We start from the raw sequence: 27,126 nt of genomic DNA, 5'->3' as shown, positions 1-27,126 counted from the left end.
GACTCTAAAATGAAATACAGCTTTAATAAAAAAAAAATTTTTTATTATATATATATATACATTTTCTATTATGTTCAATGGGAAAAAATGGGTCTTAATTATTGCATAAGTATTAATTATAAATCAAAAAATTATCTCAAAACACCAAAAAAGAAAAGAAAAAAGATTATTGAACAAAAATATATTTCATTGATTTTACTCAAATAAAATGTATCTTAATGCCGCCCTCCGGGTCATTTTTGACCCGAAGGTCCTGAGTGTGAGTCTAAAATGAAGTCTTTATTCTTTACTTTTTCTTTGTTTACATTAGACGTTTGTTTCTGATTTCCACTGAGATGTTATATATGTAAATGCCATTTAAAATGTAAAAATACATGTGTAACAGCCATTTTATATTGCCTTGGAACTACACTGTAGTTAGTAATGTGTGCTAAAAGAGATATTTACATAAAACCACCTTTATTTACCAGGAAATGCTTTCATATAATTAAAGTTTAATGATCAGAGTATCTTATTTAAAATAGAAAATGTCATACTAAACACCTACACACGTTCACCACAAACTGATTTTGTAGCTTTTTTTGTAGAATTTGTCGAAACAAATTTCCCATGATATTAACACCATGGTATTCTTTCTTCTACTGCTACACATTCAATTACGTGAATTTGCATGATGGAACAAATTGCATAGACCATATATTTATATGTGTTAATGAAATAAATAAAAATAAATAAATGTATTTACCTTTTTTCTGTTCTCTTTTTTATGATAAAAATCCAGGCTTGGGTTCCCAGATACCAAAGTTGGCCTATCCCATGATTCCCATCCCTTACAAAAACTTTACCATGATAACTATTCACGCCAAAATAGTTATTGACCAGTTATTTTTATGAAATGTAAAATTCAAACAGAAAGATTTCAATCCTTACCTTTTTTTGAAGAAGATAGCATTACTGTATTTTTAGTAGTCATGGACGGTTTCAAAACTGCTTCGTGAAGCTTCAGAACTGAACCTTTGCGAATCATTTGTTTCGAACCAGGGATTCGTGGTCATAACTATTTCAATGTTTTTTTGTTACCCGACTCGTGAGACACTGTCTATATGTTTTTAATAAATTTGTAGACATTTTAATGACAAATTTGTCATAATATTAAGGAAGAGTTGTAGTTAGTCTCTTATTGGCCTGAATAGCAAGCTCTCCTTAAAACAAACAAAATACGCCTTACATTAACACATATTATACTGTCGATAGTATTATATGATCTTTGTCAACTGCATTTCATAGATGACACTTTTAATAAAACATAATTTGGTTTGTAAAAAAGTTGTTTTAACAGTTCTGACCAGCATGCGTCACCAGCGTTTCTCCCATCACTTCATAGAGGAATGAGCAGTTATCAAGTTAGAAGGAATGAAAGTTATCATTAACAACACAACACCACTGTCCTTACCACTGTGGAAGTACAAGTGTCATGTTTAAAACAAACATGTCACTAAAAATACACTGTCATTATCGGAAAGGTCGCTCGAGTTCGATTAATTCTGCCTGTGCGTATTCTCTACTCTAGAGGAATGTAGACTCGATTAGTTTGGGCTGGTATTCTGCGCGGTTGTTTCTGCCTGGTGCTTCTGCACGCGGACTGAGTGCTATTTCTCATTGCATTGTAACGTTAGTTGTGTCCCTGTCTGACTAGAATTAAACCGCAAAACGTTCATATTTCACAGTTATATCTGCAGAAATGGCTGATTCACAGGACGACAAGCTCTACAAAGCCGAATATGCGAAAAGTGGACGCGCCTCTTGCAAGAAATGCAAAGAAAACATTGCTAAGGACTCGCTGAGAATGGCCATTATGGTGCAGGTAATGACTAATGTGCTACTTTGACCCAATGCTGCTATTAAACATCAGTATTTTGGTGTAAATGCATTTAAATTTTGCAGGTATGCTTTTGAACGCATAGTGTAACTTAGTCAATGCAATTGCATTATTTACACTTATGTATGTAAGTTTTGCAGGCCCAAGATGAGTTTAAATGGTTATGGAATTGAATATATCAACAGTGATTTCATATGGACATCAGTTTGCAATTGCTTTTAGTGGTGCATTGGACAACATTAACAAGAAACAAATGGAAATGTGGAAACAATAAGCTGTGTTCTTGTAATGAATTGATGATAATACAATGAATCCCAAAAGAAACTATTTGTTTGCAATGACTGAATTTCACATCTCTTATAGTTGGATTCATGGCTTAATAAACACAATGTTTACATTTGGTTATGATAGACTTCTGTAACAATTGACAAGTAATAGAGCTGTACAATACACAATATATGTTTAGACATGATCTGTTTTACTGCAAATCCTCAACCAAAAATGACCAAGCTGCTGACTGCTGTAATGTTATGTGTGTGTGTGTGTGCTTTCAGTTTCATTTAGCAGGGAACTAGTGTTTTAGCGGATGTTTCTTAATCATCCCGCACCTGTCTGTCTCTCACAGTCTCCCATGTTTGATGGCAAAGTGCCTCACTGGCACCATTTTTCCTGCTTTTGGCTCCGGGCTGCAGTACAGTCACCCTCTGACATATCTGGATTTACTGACCTGCGCTGGGATGACCAGGAGAAAGTGAAGAAAGCCGTTGAGAATGGAGGTGCTACTGGAGGTGATTTGTTAAAATTATAGTCCTTTTGACCTAAGCACTGATTTTGTTTGGTTTCATTTGCCATATGGGCTGCAAAGCAGTTAGGCACTAAGTCTTAAATTAATTAATCCTCATTGCTTTGCAGGGAAAGGTGAGCAGAAGGGAGCAGCTAAAGGGGAAAAGATACTGAATGACTTTGCAGTGGAGTACGCCAAATCCAACAGAAGCACCTGCAAGGGATGTGATCAAAAGATTGAAAAGGTACATAATGCATTATCTTTTGTTTAACAAATTATGCTTTTTGAACACAAGACATGAGTTAATCTGTTCTTCCCTGCTGGGAAATTACAAACAGACTTTTTATCACTCTTAAAGCTAGACTTGATCAAGCGGTCTACACCAGATGTCGTATGGGTCACACAAGTTTGACCCATGGTTTTTTACTTAAAGGCGAAGACCCAACTTTAAGCATGTTTTGTAAGATTCCCTTATCTGTCATATTTTATTGGATTGTCCTGGACTTAGTACAAGCAGAATGCTCTTTTATGAAGTTACTTTATTTAAGGACATATTTAATCAGATTATGCCTGAAACGGTTTTGGATTTTTTATCATATGTTAATTAAAAAAATCTTGTATAATATGACTTGCTGTTTTTGTATATATATTTTTTTTTTTTGTATTTATATGATATTTGTATTTTTGTAATTTAATTTTTGCCATGAAAATAGCTTTGAATGCTGACATGGCATTAAATAAAATAATCTGAATCTTCCCTGCTGATGTTCAGGACTACATCCGTGTGTCAAAGAAGTCAGTGGACCCAGAGAAACCTCAGCTTGGTCTGATAGATCGCTGGTACCACACTAGCTGCTTTGTGAGCCGGCGTGAGGAACTATTGTTTAAACCAGAGTACAGTGCCGCCCAGCTCAAAGGTTTCGGAGCTCTACGAGATGAAGACAAGGAGGAGCTGAAGAAAAGACTTCCTGCAGTGAAGAATGAAGGGTGAGTGTCTGATTTCTTTTTGCTGTCAAACTGTATTAGCACAGTTTTAGAATGCTTTTATTTTTACAAGAAATGCAGCATACCTGTTTATGTAAACTAGATAGGTTTGTGTAGCAATTTCAGCTTAAAGGGTTAGTTCACCCAAAAATGAAAATTCTGTCAGTAATTACTCACCCTCATGTGTTGTTTCAACCCCGTAAGACTTTCGTTCATCTTCGGAACACAAATTAAGATATTTTTGATTAAATCTGAGAGCTGTCTTACTCCTCCATAGGCTTCTATGTTATTGAAACTTTCCGGCCCAGAAAAGTTAGTTAAAATAGTCCAAGTGACTACAGTGGCTCAACCATAAGTTTATCAAGCGACGAGAATACTTATTGTGTGCAACACTGAATTTTTGGGTGAACTAACCCTTTAATAGATTTTGTGTGGATGCATCATACTTTTCATACAGGAGTAAAGTATCGTTGTCTATGGTCTTTAGTAGGGCTGCACAATTAATCGGAATAAAACCACAATGTGGATTAGTGCTATTATCAAATCACAATTTCTGCGATTTAATTGAATGCATATATTAGGTTTGGGCCAATAGGTGGCTGATGTTGAGCCAGAATCGCGTTTGTTTATGCCACAGTCCAAAGAGTCCTGTCAGTCGGATTTACAGCACGTTAATTCATCAGTTTCTCCCGAAATACATGAAAGTAAGTGGCCGGTGAACTAGGAGAAGAATAGAGTAAATGTTATAGTTACTTACACTATGTGTATCTGATATGAATAAAACACGTCAGCAAATTATATTTGAATGGATTGTTATTGCTGCTTCCATAGACACCAGATTGTATTTTACAAACTATAAATGTATTGTTTTGCTAGTACTTATGTGTATTTAAATGTCTGAAACCTAAAATAAAAATTAGGCCATGTGGTTGAAAACACTGTATAGTTGTGATATATGACAAGCGCTGAGCACGACCAATTATTTGGCGGGAAACTTTTATATTGGCTGGATATTTTTCTTCCCGCCAATATAAAATTTTGATCTTTAATATTTTAAAATGAAAAAAATGAATGCAGGAATAAAATTTAGTATTGTATTTGTAAAGTTGTACTGTAAAATGAACTTGACTGTTTTTATTTTACAGTGAAATATTACAGTAGTTGTATTGTTTTGTTTAAATTTTTTTTTTTTTTTTTTATTTATAATCATATTCAAATAACTATTATTTTAGTAATATAAAATCACAAAATGTTTGTCCAAATTGTACAGCCATACATACAATCATAGCAAACCTGGAGCTTTTTAAATGTCGCAATTAAATCGCAATCAAAATTTTTATAAGAAACAAATTAGCTTGCTGCTATAGTTTGTGTTACAGGTGTTCAGTCGCACACCAATAACATCTCTTGCCTACCGTGGCACTGACCCCCACTGTCGTTTAAATTTTTTATAGTAATAAAAATAATTTAGTTCAGTTAGAGGACACTACAAACTGACGTTAATGAACAGGGTTCCCACGGGTCTTTGAAATCCTTGAAAGTTTGAAAAATAATTTTCAAGACCCTGGAAAGTTTTTCAAAATAAGCATGCATAGATACAGGTCCTTGAAAGTGCTTGAATTTATTTTGTGCAAGAAGTTCTCTGGAAAAAATTCCACATTATTCCCTCCGGTCCACTAATGTGTTATTTCGCCAACACTTAGTGACCTATGCATACTAGGTTGATTGATTTACCTTAGTTACGCGCATTTACGCGTTATGTTAAGTGTTTCCCGCGTGAGGTACTTTATGTTGTACGTTGCCATGACGTTCATGCGCGCAAAACTGTAACAATGTATCTTACAAGGTAACACGATGTAACCTTGCTCTCACTTGAAATGTGTCCCCACATTAAGTCCTTGAATTTGAGGGTATTGGACCTGGAAAGTCCTTGAAAGGTCCTTGAATTTGAAGTTAACCAAGGTGTGGGAACCCTGAATGAGGCAATCTGTAAACTTTGCCTGATGAAGGAGGTAACACTTCTAAATTACACATACATTCAAGTGCACCACAAGAATGAGACTGCTGTGCTTATTTGTTTTGTTATAAAGCCATCTTATTCGTTTTATTTAAAAAGTTCTATGTTTTAAGTTTGTCGTTTTTGGTGTTTTTTGTTGTGTTTTTCATTAATAATAATAATAAACCCACCATTCAAGCAATTTCTGTTCCCGAATTGCCGCTAATTCGTAAAATGTAAAAGTAAAATGAACACGGCTGCTTGGGCATTCATAAGCAAATTAAAAGGCGAGGTGGAAATGAGGGGAAAACTCCAACGGCAACCCGGTGATACCAGTATTGCTGGAGTTGTGTGATGTCGATTAATCGGTGGGAAAATGTCATCACCGTCACATCCCTAATTTCCTCCACTCCCCCCAACCCCAAAATCGTGCAGCCCTAGTCTGAAGTCGTGAGTAAAAAATAGTGTTTTGTTTTCTCTCTCAAATCAAAGAATGTTTCTTAGAAACATATAGACAAGAGTGACTCATAGAAAATATAGGTCTGGATTTACACATCAAATCACCTTAGAATTTAGTTTTTACTCCCATTGTTTTGATTCTTTTCAGTCTTTACTTTAGGACTAGATTAAGTGTTAGCGTTCAGCTTCTTTGGGTGTTGTTGCGTCCCCCATCATCATGCTGCTCATCACCATCACTGATGCCCCTGCCGCATAGAAAGATAGCCTTGAAGGCTTTTCTGAAGGTTTTCATCTTGTAGGCGTAGAGGAAAGGGTTAACAGCAGAGTTTGCGTGGGAGAGAATAATGGCCGTTAGTAGCAGCGGTATGGGAACGGGACATGAAGGGCACAGCAGCAGGAAGCAGTTTATGATATGTAGCGGAATCCAACAGACCGTGAAAAGGAAGAGGACCAGAAAGAGCGAAGTCGCCATTTTCATCTCTTTCTTCATCTTCGCCGTTCCCTCTGTGTTGGTCGCGCCGCCCCGCTCTGCTGCAATCCTCCTCATCTGACGTTTGACCGTGACGAAGATCTGCGCGTAGATGAGGAACATCACCACCAGTGGGGACAGGACGCAGGCGAAAAAGTTGAAGTAGACCATGTAGGTCATATCCACCACAAACACGAAGAAACAGTAGCCCGACTCAGGTGGCGGCTTGAACCAGCCCATCAGTGGCACCAGACCGATCAGGAAGGCCAGCGTCCAAGTCATACACAAGACCAGCACTGCGTTGCGAGGTGTCATGAGCCGGTGGTACTGGAAGGGCATGAAAATGGCCACGTAACGCTCCACAGCAACCGCCAGCAAGCTGAAGATGGAACTCTGGGTTAACATGATGAGCACAGATAACATTAGCAAACACAGATACAGATTGTGCCGTGGAATTCCCAGGTCTGTCATAATGGCGCAAGGGATCGCCAGGACACCCACGCATATATCCGCCACTGCTAGCGACACCAGGAAGTAATTCGTAACCGTTTGGAGCTTTCGGTTCAATCCCACTGCAACACAAACCAGCAGGTTGCCCACGGTGGAGAGGAGGGCTATTATGAGCTCGGCTATCATGTACGGCAGGTTTATTGATGCTAGGATGTTGGGTGCAGCTGTTGTAGTTGTAGCAGTAGTAGTAGTAGAGGTAGTTTGAGTAAGTTTACCTTGCGTAAGTGTGGACATGGTGGACAGGCCGTAGGTGAACTGCACAAATGTGTTATTTTCATAAGAGGTGACATTCATAAAAGTCGTGTTGAGGTAGAGCAGAGTCGGCGAGAAAGTGAAGTTGGCGATAGACTCATTCATTTTGACCTGTAGATATAAAACCAAGCCAGGAAGAAAAATGATGATTGAAAATCAGTTATTAAGCTTTGTATTAAAATGATATAAAATGGTCAATCTGATTGCCTTTACTGTGCCTTTAAATGAGGAATTGACCGTGGATTTCAGCAGTGGCGTGTGTAACGCAGTCACTCCTACTAGCCAATATGATGGGTCGAATTTTATATACATTTTTAATTGTAGTCTTTTAAAAAGGCATCTGAAATAATAAACTAAATGCAATTTAGTGTTGTCAAAACTGTTGATTTTTCCATACATATCATATCAATACTGAAATATCTGACACTCTTCAGCAGGATACACAATAGCAGCTGCGCGTTCTTTCTCTCTAATCTCTCCGACAGGGAGTTGACACTCAAACCCTTCACTCACTCGTTTCATTTGCGCCGGATTAATATTAGTGTGTTACAGGGCTTAAATTTCGGCGTGAGATTGCGTGTATTCAGTATAATTTTACTCATTCCCGCAGATTTTATGCTCACTCCTAAAGTGTGTGCACATAAAGACAAGTATATTGGCTATATAAAACAGTATAATGGGTCCGTGGGTCAGGTCTTGAAATGACAGAAGTCTAATATACCGGCTGCCAAATTATGAGATAATATAAAAAATATCTATATAGCAGTTTTTCCCTATGGTATCGATGTCAAAGTTGTGGCCGGTGAAAATGCTAAGTGGATAGTAACTTTGGTAAATCACTAGCCACAGTGGCTGGTGAGCAAAAAAGTTAATGTCAAGCCCTGCTTGTATTAATATAATAACAAATATATGTTAAAATGTAATTTATTCCTGTGATGGCAAAGCTGAATTTTCAGCATCTTTACTCCAGTCTTCAGTGTCACATGATCCTTCAGAAATCATTGTATGCTGATTTGGTGCTTAAGAAACATTTCTTATTGTTATCAATGTTGAAAAAAGTTGTGCTGCTTATTATTTTTATGAAAACTGTTACATTTTTACAGGATTATTTGAATAGGAAGTTTAAAAGAACAATTGATTTGTAACAGAAACTGCCACTTTTGCTGAATAAAAGTACAAGTATAAATTTCAAATAAACAATATATTATTATTAATTATTATATAAACATTAAATGTTAAAGTAAAACAAAGAAATGTACTTAAAATTAAGGGTGTGACAATGTATCGTTTCACAATATATCGCCATACAAAAATGCAACAATATGTATCGTGGATAGTGACAATACATATTGTGTACGGTTCACCCAAAATAAAAATTACTGTGTGAGTTTTCAGAGTTTTAGTATGAGCACTACATTAAACTTCAATATATAATGTTGAATGTACTGTATAATAATGCAATGGGGGAATATTTGTGGGTCCTGTTAATGCTAAATGTCTCATGATTACCAGTAAAAAGTGGCCTACATTATTTTAAATGCAGTAGGCAACATTTGAAGTGGATCAAAACCTTTCATCAAAGTTATACATGATTTTTGAACAATACCGTTCTTGTCTTAGGACAACTTTGATTCACTTTTTTGATCCACTTCAAAAGTTGTCCTCTGTATATCTAGTCAGTGACGGAGTCCAGGCATATTCTTCTGAAATAATTCAGTATTTTCAGCTCCAGAATCATGAATATTGTTATTCTGGTGTCTGTATTGTCCTGTGCTTTGGGTTTCTAGCACCAAGTCCATTCTATTCATTTGCACACACAATCTAACACCAAATTTAGCATTTTAATCAACAGTAAAACAATTTTTGTTAACCTTTTACCATACGTCTTGCAGTATCGCAATAATATCCTATCGTGATCTGTGTTGAATCGTGACATGAGGGTATCAGTAAACCCCTACTTAAAATTTAGCAAAATATAAAATTTCAAAACATCGAATTAAAAGTAAATATTATTGATGTACATACCAAGTCTGTCGTTTATGCTTCGTATTATTGCTTTGAGATGTCACTCGTCGGTTGTTGTTTGTCTATGTTCTGCCAATGCATTTGACTTCTTTGGATCTACTTAGAAATGTTCTATCCATTAGCAAAAGATGCCACATCTATATTCATTTATTTTCTCTCGCTGTGTTGCCTTTCACCTATCACTGTGTGGCTTTTATAAGCCTTTCATTCTAATGGGAAAAATGCTCCTGTTTGTGTTTTTCCCACTATCGGTCATCATTATCGCCACCCAAATGGGTGTTAATTACATTATGGAGGGAAAGTAGGCTCAGTGGTGATGTTGATATCAGCTTGTTTGTCATGAGGTGAATTATTAATGATCGGCATTATGATGGGCGCCGGACAGAGGAACCTGTCCAGACATGACTGTGACTCACAGGACTGATAATCTTCTAATGAGGTCCACTGACAGATGAGCCGCTACACGAGCTCAGAGGAGGCCAAAATCTCTCTGTAGGATTAACTCAAATCCACAAGGTGGAAAAGTTCACCATTCAGATCATGGATCAGGGTTTGTTTTTTCAAGTTTACAGTGAGAATATCCTATTTACATCAATATAAAGGAGCAATGTAGCAGTGTAATTTAAGTATTATTTGCATATCATTATAGTATTTTATTCATTTTGTTATGTGCTTTTGACATTTTAACTTTTTCTTAATATTACTATTTAGCTTCTTTTTTTCTTTTTTTTTAGCAATTTTAGTACTTCATCTTAAACATTTTTTTTCAGTTAGTTAATTGATTTTTTTTTTTTTTTAGGTTTAAGTTTTTCATTTTATTTATTTTATTTCAGTTTTCATAATTAAGAATAGCATCCTTATGCAGAAGTATTTAACTGGTGAATACCTCAGTTGACCATTGAGAATCAAGAAACTCAGAATTTTTTATTGAAATAAGTCGGTTGTTTGCAGCGTATTTAAGTAATGTCCTTATTTCAAAATGACCACTAGAATTTTCAATATGTTTTCATAGTGTTTTAGGCTCGTGCATCTGGTCGTCTTCGTTGTTTGTTTTTATAAATGTTTTTTTGTTTTGTTTTTTGTTTCAGGAAGAGAAAGACAGATGATGTTGATGGAGGAGTCTCTAAGAAACAGAAGAAAGAAAATGAAAAACTGGAGCTGAAACTGAAGGTATGAGATGTTTTCTGAGATCATCTATAACATGGTATGGATTATGGTGGATCATTTTTACCTATTAACAAATTAATTTACACCAATATATTGTAGAAATAAAGTTATTTTTATTTTGCACATTTAAACGTTCAAACCCCTATTTGTTTTTCTACTCTTAACATGATTTTATAGTTAGTTGCATTTTATTATTTGCATTTAGGATTCTTTTTCCCCGCTGTCACTACAGAGCCGTGGCATCTGTAAAAAAAAAATGTATTGTAGCGTTGGCTCCCTACATTTAACTCATTGCTCTTTGTTTTTTCTGTAAATATAAGAAAATATATCAGCCTAAAAATGCTTTTGTCTGGTTCTTGATGTATTCTAGGAGCAAAGCCAGCTGATCTGGGGAATTAAAGACAAGCTAAAGAAGTTCTGCTCCATCAATGACATGAAGGAACTGCTTATTGCTAACAAACAGGAAATTCCCTCTGGGGAGTCAAATGTAAGTGTGCAATACAGAAAAACTGTATTTCCATGCTGATTTGACCTGATGCTCGCTGTCTGACTGGCAATTTCAATAGCAGCAGCATCAAAAGTCAGATACCAAGTACAATCTTTGACTATTTTCACTATACCTTTATAACTTTGTGTATCATTTCTTTAATTCAAATTGTATTTGACTGACAGGTTGTGGACCGGCTATCAGATTGCATGGCGTTTGGGTCCCTAAAGCCTTGTGAGACTTGCAAAGGGCAACTTGTGTTTAAGAGTGATGCATACTACTGTACTGGAGACATCTCTGCATGGACCAAGTGTGTATTCAAGACTCAGACACCTGATCGCAAAGACTGGGTCACTCCTACGGTTAGTAGATCTGTGGTCTTTGAATTTCAGTACGCAGTTCTCCTAATCCTAACATGTCCTGACTCCTGACAATGGTATACTTCCTCAGGAGTTCAGTGATATTCCCTTCCTGAAGAAGTTTAAGTTCAAACGGCAGGACCGTTTGTTTCCCAAAGATGCTCCTCCTGCGGCCCCCACCCCCTTGTCTGCTACTGTGACCTCAGCCGTCCCGAGCATGTCCACTTCCTCCAGTAACAACCTCTCAGAGGTGCCTGCAGGTCAGTGACTGAGAGAAACCTTGAGAAATACTGATGTTTATTTAGGGGATCCGTATGGGTCAACAGCGGATGCCCACACAAATAATGATAGCTTATCAGATGTAAGCAAAATTATATGTGTATTTTTTATAGGCTATTGTAGTATGTTTTGAATTAGCTTTGACTTTTATATTTTCATTTATTTTCTCTCGCTGTGTTGTCTTTCACCTATCACTGTAATATGGGCTTTTATAAGCCTTTCATTCAAATGGGAAAAATGCTCCTGTTTGTGTTTTTCCCACCCATCATTATCGCCACCCAAATGGGTGTTAATTACATTATGGAGGGAAAGTAGGCTCAGTGGTGATGTTGAGATCAGCTTGCTTGTCATGAGGTGAATTATTATTAATGATCGACATTATGATGGGCGCTGGACAGAGGAACCTGTGTTTTATATTTTAAATACATACAAAGTTATATTTTATTGTCTTTTTGTTTTGTTTTTTTGTTTATATTCTAATTGAACTTTTATTTTTAATTATTTTTAAAAGAGTTATAGTTAACTAAAACTAAACCATAACCTTTGTTGCTTGAATTAAAGTATAACTTATAACTAAAACCAGTTTAGACATATTTAAAAACAAAAACAAAAAAAACCTTAGAACCAAAAAACTCTTCAGAAACCAAAAATCTTCAAATAAAAATTCAAAATATTAATTTAACTGGTATATCGATGATATTAATATAACACGTTTTAGTACATTAACTTAAACAAAAATTAGAAATGCTGCCTTGGCAACTAACTGAAATAAAATAAGTTTTATTTCAGTTAATGAAAACTATTTTCATTTGTCAATAATACTGACGAATATTGCTGAAATTAAATGAACGCTACATTTATTTTGTTGTTTACTTAAAGGGACGGTTCATGCAACAATGAAAGTTTTATCCAAAATATGTGGATGGAAGCCTGGTTGATCTCAAAATGGCCAGATATTGGACAATCTGCTTCAGTCTATCACTTGTATTATTTAATATTCTCTCAGGAACTGATAATTTGTCAAGCAGGTTGTTAAGGATTACTCTGCTCTTTCAATTTTTATGGGTATAAACTAAAAATGTTTTTGTCTAAATGTATTCTCTAGATAAGCCTCTGACAGGACTGAAGCTGCTGGCTGTGGGAAAACTAAGCAAGAACAAAGATGAGCTGAAAAATGCAGTGGAAGAACTGGGAGGAAAAATCACAGGCACTGCCAACAAATCTGCTCTCTGCATCAGCAGCAAGAGTGAGTGATGCTCTGTAGCTCTTTTACAAACTCTAGTGAGCTTCCTTGCTAAATAGACAGATTTTGTGTTTAGCTGGTTTGCACTGACTAAATTAAGTAATGCCCAATACACTCTTAAAAATAAAGATTCTTTAATAGTGGCATTGATGGTTCCATGAAGAACGTTTAACATCCATGGAACCTTTGCACTGGACAAAAGATTCTTTACAGTGGAAAAAGGTTCTTTATATTATTAAAATGGTCTTTACACTTTTAACCCTCTAGGCGCCACGGTCGAGTTTACTCGACAAGATGCGGCACTGAATAAAACGGCCGATTTTGTCAAATTGGGTGTCAAATTTCGTTAGTTTCGCTCCACTGGATGGCAGACATGTCATACTTCATCCCCGAATCAAAAAAACTTCATGTTTCTATTAGGGCTGGGTATCGATTCAGATGTTCAAATTCGATTCGATTTCGATTCACAAGCTCACAGTTCGATTTGATTTCGATTCTCGATTCGACTATAATGAATATAAATGTAATACAAATCTCAGTCTAAATGTCAGTTATCATTTTTTAGACAATTTTTTATTACATTGATCTCACCTAAATGTTTGTTTTTACAATGGGGTCATTTTTTTGTTAAGAGTTTATGCAACACATGGAAGCTTGATTTCAATCTTTGAATTAAATTGAAAAAAGTAGCACAAATAAATACAATAGAATAGGCCTAAAGACACAAATAAAGAGACATAAAAAGAAAAGTTTTTGGGTAGGTCAGAAATACTACAGAAACTGAATAAAGTAATCCAATGTAAAACAACACTGGATAGTTCCTGACTGAATTAAATACATAGGCTATTAATTCTGATTCCTTACAATTAATGCTATATTATGTTGTTTTGACAACAAAATTAATGACAGACACATATGGCTGCGTTCACTTTAAGAACTAGTGCACGGATCCATTACTGTTTCATTATACTGTCTGTCACACGCGTTTTATGCTTATTTAAGACATAACCGACTGTCTTTACGCGGTTACTCACCAAGACCAGAGTCATTTTGCGTGTTTTTAACTGTTAAAGCGATATAATCCACGAAAAATAACTTTTGTTACTGGCGAGCTGTTTGTGAGGCGGATTTAGGCTTTACTGTATGTGCACGCAATGAAAAACATGCGCGAGTGCACAAGCACACTGGATAGTTTAAAATTGCTTGAATGTTTAAACTGGTAAAACTTAAAAAAGACGTGAAAATGATAAACGTTAGTTACGATGCAATGCTGGCCTGATTGTGCAAGTGAATCATGTCCCGACTCCTAAACACGAGTGTGTATCGACGCCTGCAGCGCTTGACGCTTGGCTTGTGCAGAGTGAGAAGACGCAGCACGCGAGCCCTGAATATGGAAAAAATCGATTCGTGGCCGTTGAGAATCGATTTTGAATCGACCACATTTTTAAAAACGATTAATCAAAAAATAGATTTTTTTCCCCAGCCCTAGTTTCTATACAAAATGTTCGAGTTAGAGCGCATTGAATCAGTGCGATCAAAAGCGGAGCTAGTGTGCCTGTGAGCCATTTTATCAGAGCCTCTCCGCAATCGCGGCGACAGTATTGTGGTGGAGACTTTGTCTAATACCACTGGGTAAGTTAGACGATGTCGAAGTATTCATAGGACAGTAAGGAGGCAACGTGGTGGTCTTGTCTACTTGTATTTGTATGTCATATGAATAATATATATGTGCCCCATACATGGAATCACAGTGCCTACTGTATTTAGTAAATGGAAAATCTCTACAGCAAAAGGCCAACCACTACATGCATTCGGTTTGTTTCTACCATTTATTAGTAATGATTTACACAGTTTGTTTACTACTTACTATATACCTGAGCATTCAGTATTGTGCAATATAGCATACAGAAGGTGATGGACATTTTGGGGGGAAAGAAGTGCTGCATTTTATCATTTAAACGTGACTTTTCATGAAAATTCTATAATCCAAGATTGCCGCCACCATATGACGTCATATGATGCTAATTAGATGGGAAAATGTAATCCCTACATAAACTTAATATTTCTCTAATTTACAGAAAGTCTCTATCTTTTATCACTTTTAAGATATAGCCTTTTGAAATTAAGATGTCAAAATCGAACGTTTTAGGAAAAAACCTCTGGTGCCTAAAGGGTTAAGAACGATTCACTTAAAGGTTCTTTGGAGAACCAAAAATGGTTCTTCTATGGCATCGCTGAGAAAACCCCCTTTTGGAACCTTTAATTTTAAGAGTCTATAATACAAAATGAGGTGTGCGTGTTAACTAGGTGTCCTGTATAGGCCAGTATGTTCTCACACGAATCGGCTTGCCGATTAATACATTTGTCCCTTCTGATTTTTCGCCAGCTTATTTATTTTTTGCCGTGTCACTTCGAAACTCCTTAATAACCCGCTCTGTTCTTCTTGTGTCTCAGAGGAGATTGAAAAAATGAGTAAGAAGATGGAGGAGGTGAGGGACGCAGGTGTGCGTGTGGTGGCAGAGGACTTCCTCACTGACATCAAGGAGTCGGGCAAGGCCCTCCAGGAGCTCATCTCCCTGCACAGCATCTCCCCTTGGGGTGCTGAAGTTAAAGTCGAGGCCCAGGCTGCAAGCGCGGCCTCCAAATCCACTGGAGCTCATTCCTCAAAGAGTACCGGCAGAGTCAAAGAGGAAAAAGGTTAGAGAGATGTATTTAAATTTTTCTGTAAATCGTCTTATGAAGCAAGATTTTACATGAGATTTTGTTTTTATTTTTTATTAATTATATTCGCAAAACATTTAACTTCAATTGTATAAAATATTTGAGATTAAATCAAAATATGGAAATGATTTTGGGTGGGATTTAATTGGGTAAAACATTTTAAGCTTTGATAATAATATTATTTTAATCAAATGTACAATATATTAAATATTATAGATGAAATGTTATATAATTATGTAACTAATATATTATAATCATTCTATATTATATGAAAATATTTAATAAAGTATATTATTATTATTTATAATTTATATAATATTATCAAATTTCTATTATAAATCCAGGGACGTTCATTAAGAAATAAACAGGGTTTCCTTTTATTTGAATTTATTGTAGTTTTGTTCTAGGGTTGTTAAGCATTTTTTTTTTTATTCCATTTATATACATGCATAAATGCACTGTCAGAAAGATTTCAGAAACACGCCTACATGATATTTAACTACAATAATTATTTTTGCTGAATAATAATTTTTATTACTCCCCCAGCTGAAAGCAAATCAAAGAAAATGAAACTGACAGTGAAAGGAGGGGCAGCCGTAGATCCTGCCTCAGGTGAGACTGAGTCCTTTTTCCCATAACTCATTCAAAGTCAATATACTATATTTTGATATGTTTTGATTGTGCAGTGCCTTATTCATGATTTAATTGCTCAGGTCTGGAAGACTGTGCTCACGTTCTGGATCAGAATGGGAAGATTTACAGCGCCACACTGGGTCTCGTGGACATTGTTAGAGGGACAAATTCATATTACAAATTACAGCTGCTGGAGGATGACGTCCAGAAACGGTGAGCTTTACCCATTTTTTGTGGTTTACTATGGATTACTGTTATAAAAACATAATTTCATCTCAAACACAGTACTATTTAGTACATCTATATTCAGGCAATTAAAAAAAAAGTAATTTCATACTGTATATGAGTTTCTTAGACTTAAAAGTATGCGCTTTGCCAGCTGCATTTTTATCCAACACCTGCTTCAAAACCTTAAAATATTTGAATATTTATGCATGTTTCCCATAAGGCATTTCTCTTATAAAAGTGTGAATTTATGGTACAATAAATGTAGGTTCATTAATGCAAGCATTTTGTAATGTGCACTTGTTATAAGGGAAATACCTTTTAATTATTTTATATCAGCAATTGCACCAATTTCCACTTTTCTTGAGCATGCTTGTGTTGCTTTTTCAGATACTGGGTGTTCAGGTCATGGGGTCGAGTCGGCACCACCATTGGGGGAAACAAACTGGACAAGTTTTACGATAAGAACTCTGCAATGGATAATTTTTGCAGTGTGTATGAGGAAAAGACAGGGAATTCCTGGGCCTCAAGAAACTTCACAAAACACCCCAATAAGTTTTACCCTCTTGAGATTGACTACGGACAGGTAAGAACTGGGACAACATGTAGCCAGAGAACGGTTGGACATGAGTTTGATTTCAAAAGCATTGCCAGAATTGTACATACATTAGGGCTGTCACGATGTTAGATTTTTCACACCACGGTTATTGTGGCCAAAATAATTCACGATATCAATATATCGCGATATCTATAGAAACCTTGGGGGAAAAAATGTCAAATTAATTTTTACTTTGTTTATTTAATTTTTCTTTTTTTGCATTTTTACTTCTTGCGTTCTTATATTTGAATGCACATTTTTGTGAAGTAAGACAAGCATGTGAAGTAGGCTATATGTGGTTTCAAACTGGAGCGAAACACTGTCTGAATGTTTCCTGAAGAACTGGAAAGCTCTTAAACCTATTGTTGCGCCGGTGCAAGTCATGCAGATTTGAACAAAACAAATCAAGTGCAAATACAAAAATAAGACGAGTAAAGAAAACGGGGTACTTAATAATCACCCTTTATTTAAACATATGAAAACGAAAACCCGCTGTTAACAGGTGTCACATTTCCCATTCCATGACTAGTAAAATAATCGCAATTTACTCTCTGTAAAATAGCGTAATCCGCAGGGTGATGGACACGGAGATGGGTAAAAAGGTTGGTGGCTACACATTCTGCAGATTGGGCTTAAGGGGGTCGCACACCGGACGAGAAGCGCAGCTCCGCGCCGCGTCGGAGCACATCAGTTCATGGCCAGCAATCAGTTCATGGCCAGCAATATTGTTATGTTTAAGGACATTATGAAATTAAGATCATGTCTGTACTATGTTATGATTGTACTGTACAATTAAGTACAATCGTTGCAAAGTCTGCAGTCTGAACACTTTACCTCAGTCAGAGCGCATCCGTTAACTGAATGATTTGAGAATCTCACCTGAAAATCCGAGCCATTGCTGGGCGTCGCGGACTGACGCCGAATGGTGCCGGTGGTGTGTGTAAACTCCTAGAAAATAATGTGTTCGAATTTTAAAGAATTCTCTGCGCTTCTCGTCCGGTGTGCGACCCCCTTTAAAGTGCTGTTTTCTTTGAAGCCGAAGAACTCCCATACCAGAGTGGCTGCGCGGGCGCGCGCTGCGTCTTCTTCTCATTTGATAGATGTCAGCGGGTGCAATACTGCCACCTCAACTGGCGCTGGAGTATACGTGTCATGTTATCATAAAAGTCCTATTCATTTTAAACATCGTGGTTATTGCCAATACCGGTATATTGCCACACTATAAATTAACACGATGTCGATATTTAAAGCTTTGAATATCACGATTATCGTCAATACCGGTATTTTGCGACACCCCTAGCATACATCTTTGAATAGTATTGTTTTAGTAGGGCCTGTCAACATGAATAAAAGGTTAGAAAGAATGAACTAGATTTTTGATGAATGAACTAGATCTTCTCCCTGCTTTCAGTGAAGAGCTTACAAATGTAATCATGATATAGTGTTACAGACCTAAAAGTGTGTGAGAGATATGGGAAAGAGGCCAAATATATTTTAAGTTAAGTATTTAAATACATATAAGTATTTTTGGGACAAATCTAACTCAGAAATCAAAACAATCTGCATAACATCATGAAGCCTCAGTTGATACCCAGGTCAAAAATTAAAAAAAAAATCATTATTTCACTAAAAGAAAATCTTTTTAAAAAAAATATAATTTTATGTGTATTTTGGCAGTTGACACATTTCCAAATGTTTCCATTTATTTAGAGAATAGGTATTTCTTCCAGGTCAAAACCGACCCAAATGCATTATGAGGGTAAACAAGTTGATTATAATCTACCTTTTTTTTCACATATATTTACCTAGGATGAGGAGGCTGTAAAGTTGTTGACTGCAAGCGCAGGCTCCAAATCCAAGTTGGCCAAACCCATCCAAGACCTCATCCGAACGATCTTTGATGTAGAGAGCATGAAGAAAGCCATGGTTGAGTTTGAGGTGTGTGCACTTCCTTTTTTTATTATAGCAAAATTAAGAAACGCATGTCTGTGTCACGATGGATGTGATTGTAACTGGGTGTAATTTCTCCTACAGATTGACTTGCAGAAGATGCCTTTGGGAAAACTAAGCAAGCGACAGATCCAAAGTGCCTATTCCCTTCTGAGCGAGGTCCAACAGGTTGGTCTTAGTGTTTCTGAAACTATATTTTGGTAGTCCAAGCCCAGTTCTTCAGTATATTCATAAATAATTTATCCCCCTGGTTTCACAGACAAGGCTTAAGATAGTCTCAGAATAAAATGCATGTTTGAGCTGTTTTAACTGAAAAGCAACTTGCACTAACATATCTAAAAATATATCTGTGCCATTGTTTTGTATCAAGATGCACACGCGGTAATGTTTTTTCTAGGGCACGTTTATAAAAGCTACTTAAATGTCCTAATTGAACTAAGGTCTAATCTTGGCTTAATCCAGTGGTTCTCAATTTTTCCCACCTTTAAAAAAAAAACCTGACTACCAAATAATTTAACTAAAAATGGAAAGATTTTTTAAATTGAAATGCGTGCAATGTAAAACACCTGAAATAGTTCACTTTGTAATGTCACTAAATCATTGAAAAATATAACAGAGAATAATAGATCAGAACTTTCAATTGAAAAAACAAACAAAAAAAGTACAAATTTCATTGATGCTTTGGTTGAACGATATATAACAGCTTTTGACAGGCCTTACGATCTCAGCTTCTTGTACGTCTTCTCACCGGAACACGCACAGCAGCGGAGCGGCACGTTCACAATAGAAGCTTGTGATTTCATCCGCTGAAGCGATGCGTTTCTATTGCGAGCAACTTCTATGCCGTCCTTGTTCAGACGGTGACAAGTAAATGAAGAAGAATGATTCAGTGGAATTGGCATTCGGTGCTGCTTTATAAAGGTAGAGCGCCAACCGCTATTCACCACTTGAATACTGATGCAACAGCTTTTTTCTTTTTTCCTGCTGAAAAATGGTCTAATTTTCAGTCCTAGTTTCGGTTTCCCTTTTTGAATGAAGAAAATATTAAAATACCTGCTGATATAGACAGATATTTCCTTACAACGCAGGTGCAGATTGCAGAACTCACGTGCTAGTCGCCTTTAGTTCTTTTGGTGTGTTCAAGAACAGCTGACAAGAGGTGACAACACAGTCAGCTTTGATCGCCTTTCAGCTTTTGACGTCGGCTTGGTTTGTCCCGGGCTTAAGCCCTGTCTGTGAAACCAGTCCATCAAATATGCACTCCTTTTATTTTAACTCATTTATTTCTATAGGCTGTGGCAGATAGCTCTTCAGAAGCACTGATCTTAGACCTGTCCAATCGCTTCTACACACTAATACCTCATGACTTCGGCATGAAGAAACCACCGCTGTTGAGTAACGTGGATTACATACAGGTATGGCTTGGGCAACTATCAAAAATATTGTCTCGGCAGCAGTCTTGTTGTGATGTCTGTCTTAAACCTGTTGCATATTCTTTATAGCAAAAGGTGCAGATGCTGGACAACCTGTTGGACATCGAGGTGGCCTACAGCCTGCTACGGGGAGGAGTGGAGGACAATAAGAAAGATCCCATTGACATTAACTATGAGAAACTTAAAACCAAAATTGAGGTAAAAATGTCTTTCATTGCAAGACCAGTGAATTTTCCTTTGCGGGTAGCCTTGATTAAAACATGCTGTAGTGTTTGATACTGATTTTGTGTTTCTAGGTGGTCGACAAGTCATCAAATGAGGCTGAGCTTATACTACAATATGTGAAGAACACACACGCTGCTACTCACAACACCTACACACTGGATGTTGAGGAGGTGAGATTAACGTTAAAAAAAGTCTACTGTACCTAGGGATGGAACGATTACCGGTTTCACGATAAACCACGATAAAATGTCCTGATGGTTAGTATTATCGTTTCAAAATTTAATTATCATGAAAACAGTGTTCGATTATCGCGATTTTGAAAACTCGGGGTAAATCCTGTCCAGGAAAAGGGTCTATGGTTTTTCATTTAAGGAACGTTACTTTATCTCGAGTTTATTTATGTTTCTAAATCATGAGTCGGTGTCAGATCACTCTTGAGTAGAGAGCACTATGAATTGTTCTTCAAGCGCACAGTAACTGAAATTTACAACTGTTAATAAACTGATAAACTGTTGCATAGATATGATACACTAAGCATCAACATCTATTCTCTTCCCCTTGTTTTCTGAACTTTTCAATGCGTAGCACTGCGTGCATTCACTCATGTTGCTTCAAGCACATCATTCTGCGCACAGGATGCGCATAAGCCGCTCTGGCGCTCTATATTGAAAGCCTTTCATATTAGGCCTATAATACTTTTGCCCAATAAAACATTAAGATTATTAACGGTCTTTCTTGTTCTGTCCTATCTATCAAATGTTGTTGCCTCATGAAAAAGCTGCGCTATACATTTAAAATAAATATCTTTTCATTTTATAGTAAGTTATATGTAAATACATTTATTTGTTTTTCATCAATGTATTTTATAACAATACAAAAAGCAATGTGGAACATTGTACCTTTTATCTGTTCCATACTAAAAAAAAGCGTGTCCGTGGTGATGGAAGAGATGTGCAGTGCGCTGCGTTATAATGGGTTGTTCTAATTTAATGTGTATGCTTAAAAAAAGTGCATAGAGGTTCTAATTTTATTTGTTGTTTGTTGATTTCCAAATATAAAACTTGTTGAAATGTTTTCAGTGTAAGTATCAGGTCTTTTTGAACATTTTCATCTCATTTTAACAAAACCGTGATAATATTGATAATCGTGATCATTTTGGTCACTATAATCGTGATATGAAATTTTCACACCGTTACATCCCTAACTGTACCATTTGATGCGCAAATTTCTGAGGCCAATATGATAAAAAAATAATAGCTGAAAACCCTGTTTTACACAATCTACTACATGCCTTCTGTCATCCGATTAATAGTTTATACTTTTTAAGTGTCGTAAAGCACCTTTAGTATAATTGTAAAAAAAAAGAGTCCCCCTTCAGGTTGTGGTACTCTTCTTTTTTCTGTGTAGTCTTTAATGATTTAAGAATAATTTTATATTGTTAGTAATATTTCAATATGAACACTTACTAGACTGAAGCATCTTAGTTTTTTTTGATTATCCATACATCATTTTTTTTTAGAAAAATCTATCTAAAATGTGAGTTTCAAATATGATACATCAGGCTTTTGAAGAACTTTTTTTTTGTACATCTCTCAATCAATGCATTATACAGTATGTTTTGCATCCCACAATAAAAAATACAGAGCTTTGATCATAAAACTAAGCATTTAAATTTTAACTTACTAAGACATTATTAGGTGTCAACTGATATTGATATGCATTTTATGCTAGTAGTCTGCTATACTGTTGTAAAGATCTCACTGATTTAAATTACGAGCTATCAGGATGTCGTCGTCTTTATTTTAACATTATAAATATCAGCATCTGAACCAAATTACAAATTTTTGCTCAGTTTGGGTCTCTAAATAAAAATATATATTGTCGAGTGTGAGCTCTATATTCTCTTATATCATACTATATGAGCCATAAAAGCCTGATGTATCAAATATAATTAAATGCACATGCATACTACTTTGTCTAAAGGTTCTTGTCTAAATAAATACGCTTTTGTTTAATTATTGTTTCATAAATGCACTGGGTACACCATAGCTGCAAAATAACACGTATTAACTCTGACTACTGTGTTTTTATACCATTAGATCTTTAAGATCGACAGGGAGGGTGAGTACCAGCGTTTCCGCCCCTTCAAAGAATTACCCAACCGACAGCTGTTGTGGCACGGCTCCCGCGCCACCAACTACGCGGGTATCCTGTCTCAGGGTCTACGTATCGCTCCTCCTGAGGCTCCAGTGGTAAGTTTCTGCACCCTCTAGTGCCATTAGCTGCCTTTCTCTGAAAAATGAGTACGCAAAAATCTTCTTGTTGATTAATGACTCAATTAGAGCAGTTTCTTTCTCAGTTTATGCATAATTTATTATATTTGTTGTGCTTTGATATAAAACACACATTTGCAATACTGCTGTACTCTAATGATATCGATACCGATTATGTGATCTTTAATACAGACAGGTTACATGTTTGGCAAAGGCGTTTACTTTGCTGACATGGTGTCGAAGAGTGCGAACTACTGCCACACGTCCCAGGCTGACCCTGTTGGCCTCCTTCTGTTAGGAGAGGTTGCCCTTGGAAACATGTGAGATATGCTCTTTTTGTCCTAGTTTTTGTTTTAAATCTCCTTTTGTAATTATGGTATCAAGAGGGGCTTTCGCACCGGGTAGTTCTAGGAACTAATGGTTCCCTTAGGAACATTTTCCTGGTTGCAATCGCACCGCCAGTAGGAACTCTGAAGTGACGTAAGCCACCCTAGTTGTTGCGACTTATTATGACGGCGCGGCTTACCTTTATTTTGACGGTGCTAAGAACGCCAGAGCACACTAGCTGAGCAGAAATACATAATCATATTTCGCTTGGTCCCCTCAAAGTTGAGTTGGATTTTCTCCTTAGCGTAAAGGTTAAGAGGCCCATCTATCACTGTTTTCCATGTTCGTAGAGTTAGTTCCTCCTGGAGTAAATGTATAGGCTATAATCTGTGTTTACACAGCTTTTTTTTAAATGGCGGATGCTGGTGTTTCGAGTGCATTGGTCCAATCGGCGTACAATAACGTCACTGGTTGTTTCTATAGTGCTGGTTTAGATCCTACTCTGAAGTAGGAGCTAAATTAGTTCTTCCAAAAGGAGATCGTAGAACTAAAATTGTTCCTAGTTCCTGCGGTGCGAACATGCCAAAATCTGGGTACTTCCGCCAATAGTTCTAGGAACTATGAAAAGGTTCCTCTGGTGTGAAAGCCCCTAAAGTTTAACAAGTTAATGCACTACTGTTCAAATGTTGTTGTTGTTTTGTCTCTTATGCTCACAAATGCTGCATTTATTTGATCAAAAATACAGTAAAAACAGTAATGTTGTGAAATTTTTATTAGTTTTTACAATACAACTGTTTTCTATTTGAATATATTACTTTTTTTTTTCTTTTTTTTTCCTGTGATGGCAAAGATGAATTTTCAGCATCATTACTCCAGTCTTCAGTGTCACATGATCCTTCAGAAATTGTTCTAATATGCTGATTTGCTGCTCAAGAAACATTTCTTATTATCCATGCTGAAAACCGTTGTGCTGATGTTTTGTCTGAACCATGATACATTTTGTTTCAGGATTCTTTGATGAATAGAAAGTTCAAAAGAACCGTGTTTATTTGAAATATAACTCTTTTGTCACATTATAAATGTCTTTACTGTCAATTTAATGCATTTTTGCTCAGAAGTATTAGTTTCCTTCTTTCAGTAGTGTTTGTCACCACTTTTAGGAAGGCAAATGATATTTGAAAAATGAAGCCCTTTTATGATTTGTTGCTGAGTGCTCTATAAAGATCTGATTTTGAGTTTTATTCTACTCTAAAGGCATGAACTGAAGAAAGCCTCGCACGTTACAAAGTTACCAAAGGGTAAACACAGTGTAAAAGGTACGGTGGTTCTTCATTTAGAAAGAAATCTTATTTTGTAGTTCCTGTTTTGGTTTCTGACAAATGTTTTACCATGTTTTTGCTGTCTGAAGGTTTGGGAAGAACTGCTCCGGACCCAATAGCTACTGTATCTCTGAATGGAGTGGACGTTCCGCTGGGCAAAGGCGTCAACACAAACATTGATGACACAAGTCTGCTCTACAACGAGTATCCTTTAGTTTTCTGTATTATTTTCTTCCTTGCTGTCTTTCATCTGTTGTTTTACATAAATATGCATCTTAAATATATTTTATTTAAATAGAGTGTCTATTTTACACCAAGTGCAAATAGCCCATCTTTTGTCTGCAGATGCCATTTACAAGGCGGATAGCCACTCTGCTATTTTGACGTGACCGACCCGAGTTCGAATCTGCCATTTTTAAAACTCATACTTATTCCTTTTCCCATCGCATATCAGCTTGGAGAGAAGTAAAAAAAATAAAAAAATAAAAATTAAGAAAATAAATGAGAAGTGGAAATTAAAGGGCCTATTTAATTGGAGGAATAAAGTTGTTTTAAGGGGTAGGGTTTGGAGTAGGTGTAGTGGAGGTAATGTCATTTATAGTTATAATAAATACAATCATATACACTGAATATGTTGTTATTATTGCACACTGTTGTATAATATACTACTACATAACACTGAGGTGCAAACAGTATCTGCCACAATTTGCACTAAGTAGAAAAAGCATCTAACAACTATTTACATTTAGTGTAAAGAAAATACTTATATTTTCATTTAAAGGTGAACTAAGTAACTTTTTTACCTTAACCGAACAGCTTTGGAGTCATTGTAATGTTTATATTACTGATTTCGTGTTGAATGGTGGTCGTCTCGCACCCCCCTGGTGCCTGTGAGCCGCACAACCACCCTTGCAAACGGCGGGCTGCCGGCCTCAGTGTTAGGAAGTATAGTGTGATATTAGGTCTCGCGAGGTAACGAATTACTTTACGGCAAAAAACAGATCTGATACAATTCTGATAAAATGAGCATCAAACAGAAATAACCCGCCGCCGTATACATGTGGTGTTGGGCGCGCGCAGCTCTTAAAGGGGCCACACCTTATTTCCACTCGTTACAGCGTCCATCCTACTGAACAGGTACCGGTGTACAGGGGAAGGGGATCCGGCCGTGAGTGCTAGCCATCTCTGCGTGAGTGCTATTCATGACAGTACAAGTACTCCACAGCAACTCTAGGGGTCACTGTTTGACAAAAATGGAATTCCTACTTAGTGCTGCTTTAATGTAAATAGCATATTTCGCTATTAGCTGCTGCCTATATTTATATAACTACACATTCATCTTTCACTGTGTTTCCCTTGACTCAAACTTTCCTTCAGGTACATTGTGTATGATATTGCTCAGGTTAACCTGAAATACCTGCTGAAGATTCGCTTCAACTATCAATCCTCTCTCTGGTGAGACAGCGGGTCAGATCTGCCCATGTGGACAGGCTTTTGGACTCCACTGAAGCCCACTGCTTCAGCTTTAGCACCAAGACCAAGCTGCATACGAGTTGACAAATGGTTAAATCAGTTCTCTAGCACTTCAGCAACACATTCCCAGTTGCTCTAGTCTGTTATTTTGGAGTAAGTTAAGTGGCTATATCTAAATCTTCATTTGCAATCACAAATTGTATCACAGCATTGTTGCAAATGTTTACAGGCTTTGGTATATATTCACAGAAATTATTGGGCTTATCTGTGGAGATCTTTCTTGTTAGCTACCAACAATAATAGGTAGACAGTCTTCCATTTTTCATAGATTTTTTCTTTGTTTTAATACTTTTGCTAAACCTGGAATCAGGTTAACTGTAACACATGTAGTGTACATGTTTTTGGTTGTCTTCTCAATATAAAAAAGAGAAAATGTACAGTTTTAGAAAAAAAAGTGTTGTAAGCTAGGATATACCCTGCCATGACTGAGTAACTTTTTACTAGAATTGCCATGTTTGGACAAATATTTTGTATGTTAAATGTGTACTGTCCCGGTTTTGCTTTTCAGTTTTCTGTCCCATGCGAAAATGTACTTTGGCCAATTAAAATTGCAATGTAAAGCTAAGAGCAATGGCTGCTGCTGTACTCACACACCTGTAATTTTTTTTTTGGTAAACGACAATTTTTGTGAACAAGAAGCCAGTTTGTGTCCTGACAAACGTCTTTGCTTCATGAATAAAACAAGTTTTGGCTTATTTAGTTTGAAGCTCATTTATTTCAGTCCAATGCTTCCATAATAATACAAAGAAAATAAATAAATAAAATCATGTTTTGCAGGGGTTTATATAATCGATTAAACTAAAATGTACTGGAATAACCTATTTCTGTACATTATAAGTACAATTGCTCAGTATTTGCATTCACAGCATTTGTTCTGACTAAATCTTTATGAAAAGTTATTTTGGGTTTACTACAAAACTGGCATTTTGGTGGATATCTGATTTGCATTAAATCTATTACTGTAATCCTTTTTTTTGTTTGTTTTTTTGTTTACAG

General features: G+C 36.4%; 2 protein-coding genes across 3 annotated transcripts; one reads left to right on the top strand and one right to left on the bottom strand.

Moving 5' to 3' along the window:
- The first annotated feature begins 1,610 nt into the window (after positions 1-1,610).
- parp1 (poly (ADP-ribose) polymerase 1) lies at positions 1,611-26,825 on the top strand. 2 transcript variants are annotated; one of them, XM_056269195.1, is made up of 23 exons: positions 1,611-1,864; positions 2,505-2,655; positions 2,792-2,907; positions 3,436-3,650; positions 10,447-10,528; positions 10,896-11,012; positions 11,198-11,374; positions 11,463-11,631; positions 12,756-12,896; positions 15,348-15,590; positions 16,161-16,226; positions 16,328-16,460; positions 16,863-17,058; positions 18,880-19,008; positions 19,105-19,188; positions 20,313-20,435; positions 20,523-20,651; positions 20,750-20,848; positions 22,778-22,930; positions 23,144-23,271; positions 24,533-24,594; positions 24,687-24,801; positions 25,975-26,825. In XM_056269195.1, the coding sequence occupies exons 1-23, from the start codon at positions 1,742-1,744 to the stop codon at positions 26,054-26,056; spliced, it is 3,033 nt and encodes a 1,010-aa protein (XP_056125170.1). In that variant the 5' UTR covers positions 1,611-1,741; the 3' UTR covers positions 26,057-26,825. The 2 variants fall into 2 exon arrangements, with proteins under 2 accessions (XP_056125170.1, XP_056125169.1); XM_056269194.1 differs by having other exon boundaries at positions 2,505-2,667.
- Positions 6,112-7,439, bottom strand: LOC130103013 (adenosine receptor A1-like). The gene has a single exon (XM_056269196.1). It carries the CDS (start codon positions 7,436-7,438, stop codon positions 6,284-6,286), a length of 1,155 nt encoding a protein of 384 aa, XP_056125171.1. The 5' UTR covers position 7,439; the 3' UTR covers positions 6,112-6,283.
- Positions 26,826-27,126: the final 301 nt, after the last annotated feature.

The sequence above is a fragment of the Rhinichthys klamathensis genome, unplaced genomic scaffold, assembly GCF_029890125.1.
Source record: "Rhinichthys klamathensis goyatoka isolate OS25496 unplaced genomic scaffold, OSU_Roscu_1.1 h1tg000281l_1, whole genome shotgun sequence".
Classification (NCBI taxonomy): domain Eukaryota; kingdom Metazoa; phylum Chordata; class Actinopteri; order Cypriniformes; family Leuciscidae; genus Rhinichthys; species Rhinichthys klamathensis.
Note: the sequence above shows the minus strand (reverse complement) of the source record. Positions and strands in the feature narration are given on the sequence as shown.

Coding starts and splice junctions, on each gene's coding strand:
- parp1 (XM_056269194.1), top strand. CDS start 1,742: ATGGCTGATTCACAGGACGACAAGCTCTACAAAGCCGAATATGCGAAA. Junction 11,013..11,197: donor TTCCCTCTGGGGAGTCAAAT/GTAAGTGTGCAA, acceptor TTTGACTGACAG/GTTGTGGACCGGCTATCAGA. Junction 19,189..20,312: donor TTCTGAGCGAGGTCCAACAG/GTTGGTCTTAGT, acceptor TTATTTCTATAG/GCTGTGGCAGATAGCTCTTC.
- LOC130103013 (XM_056269196.1), bottom strand. CDS start 7,438: ATGAATGAGTCTATCGCCAACTTCACTTTCTCGCCGACTCTGCTCTAC.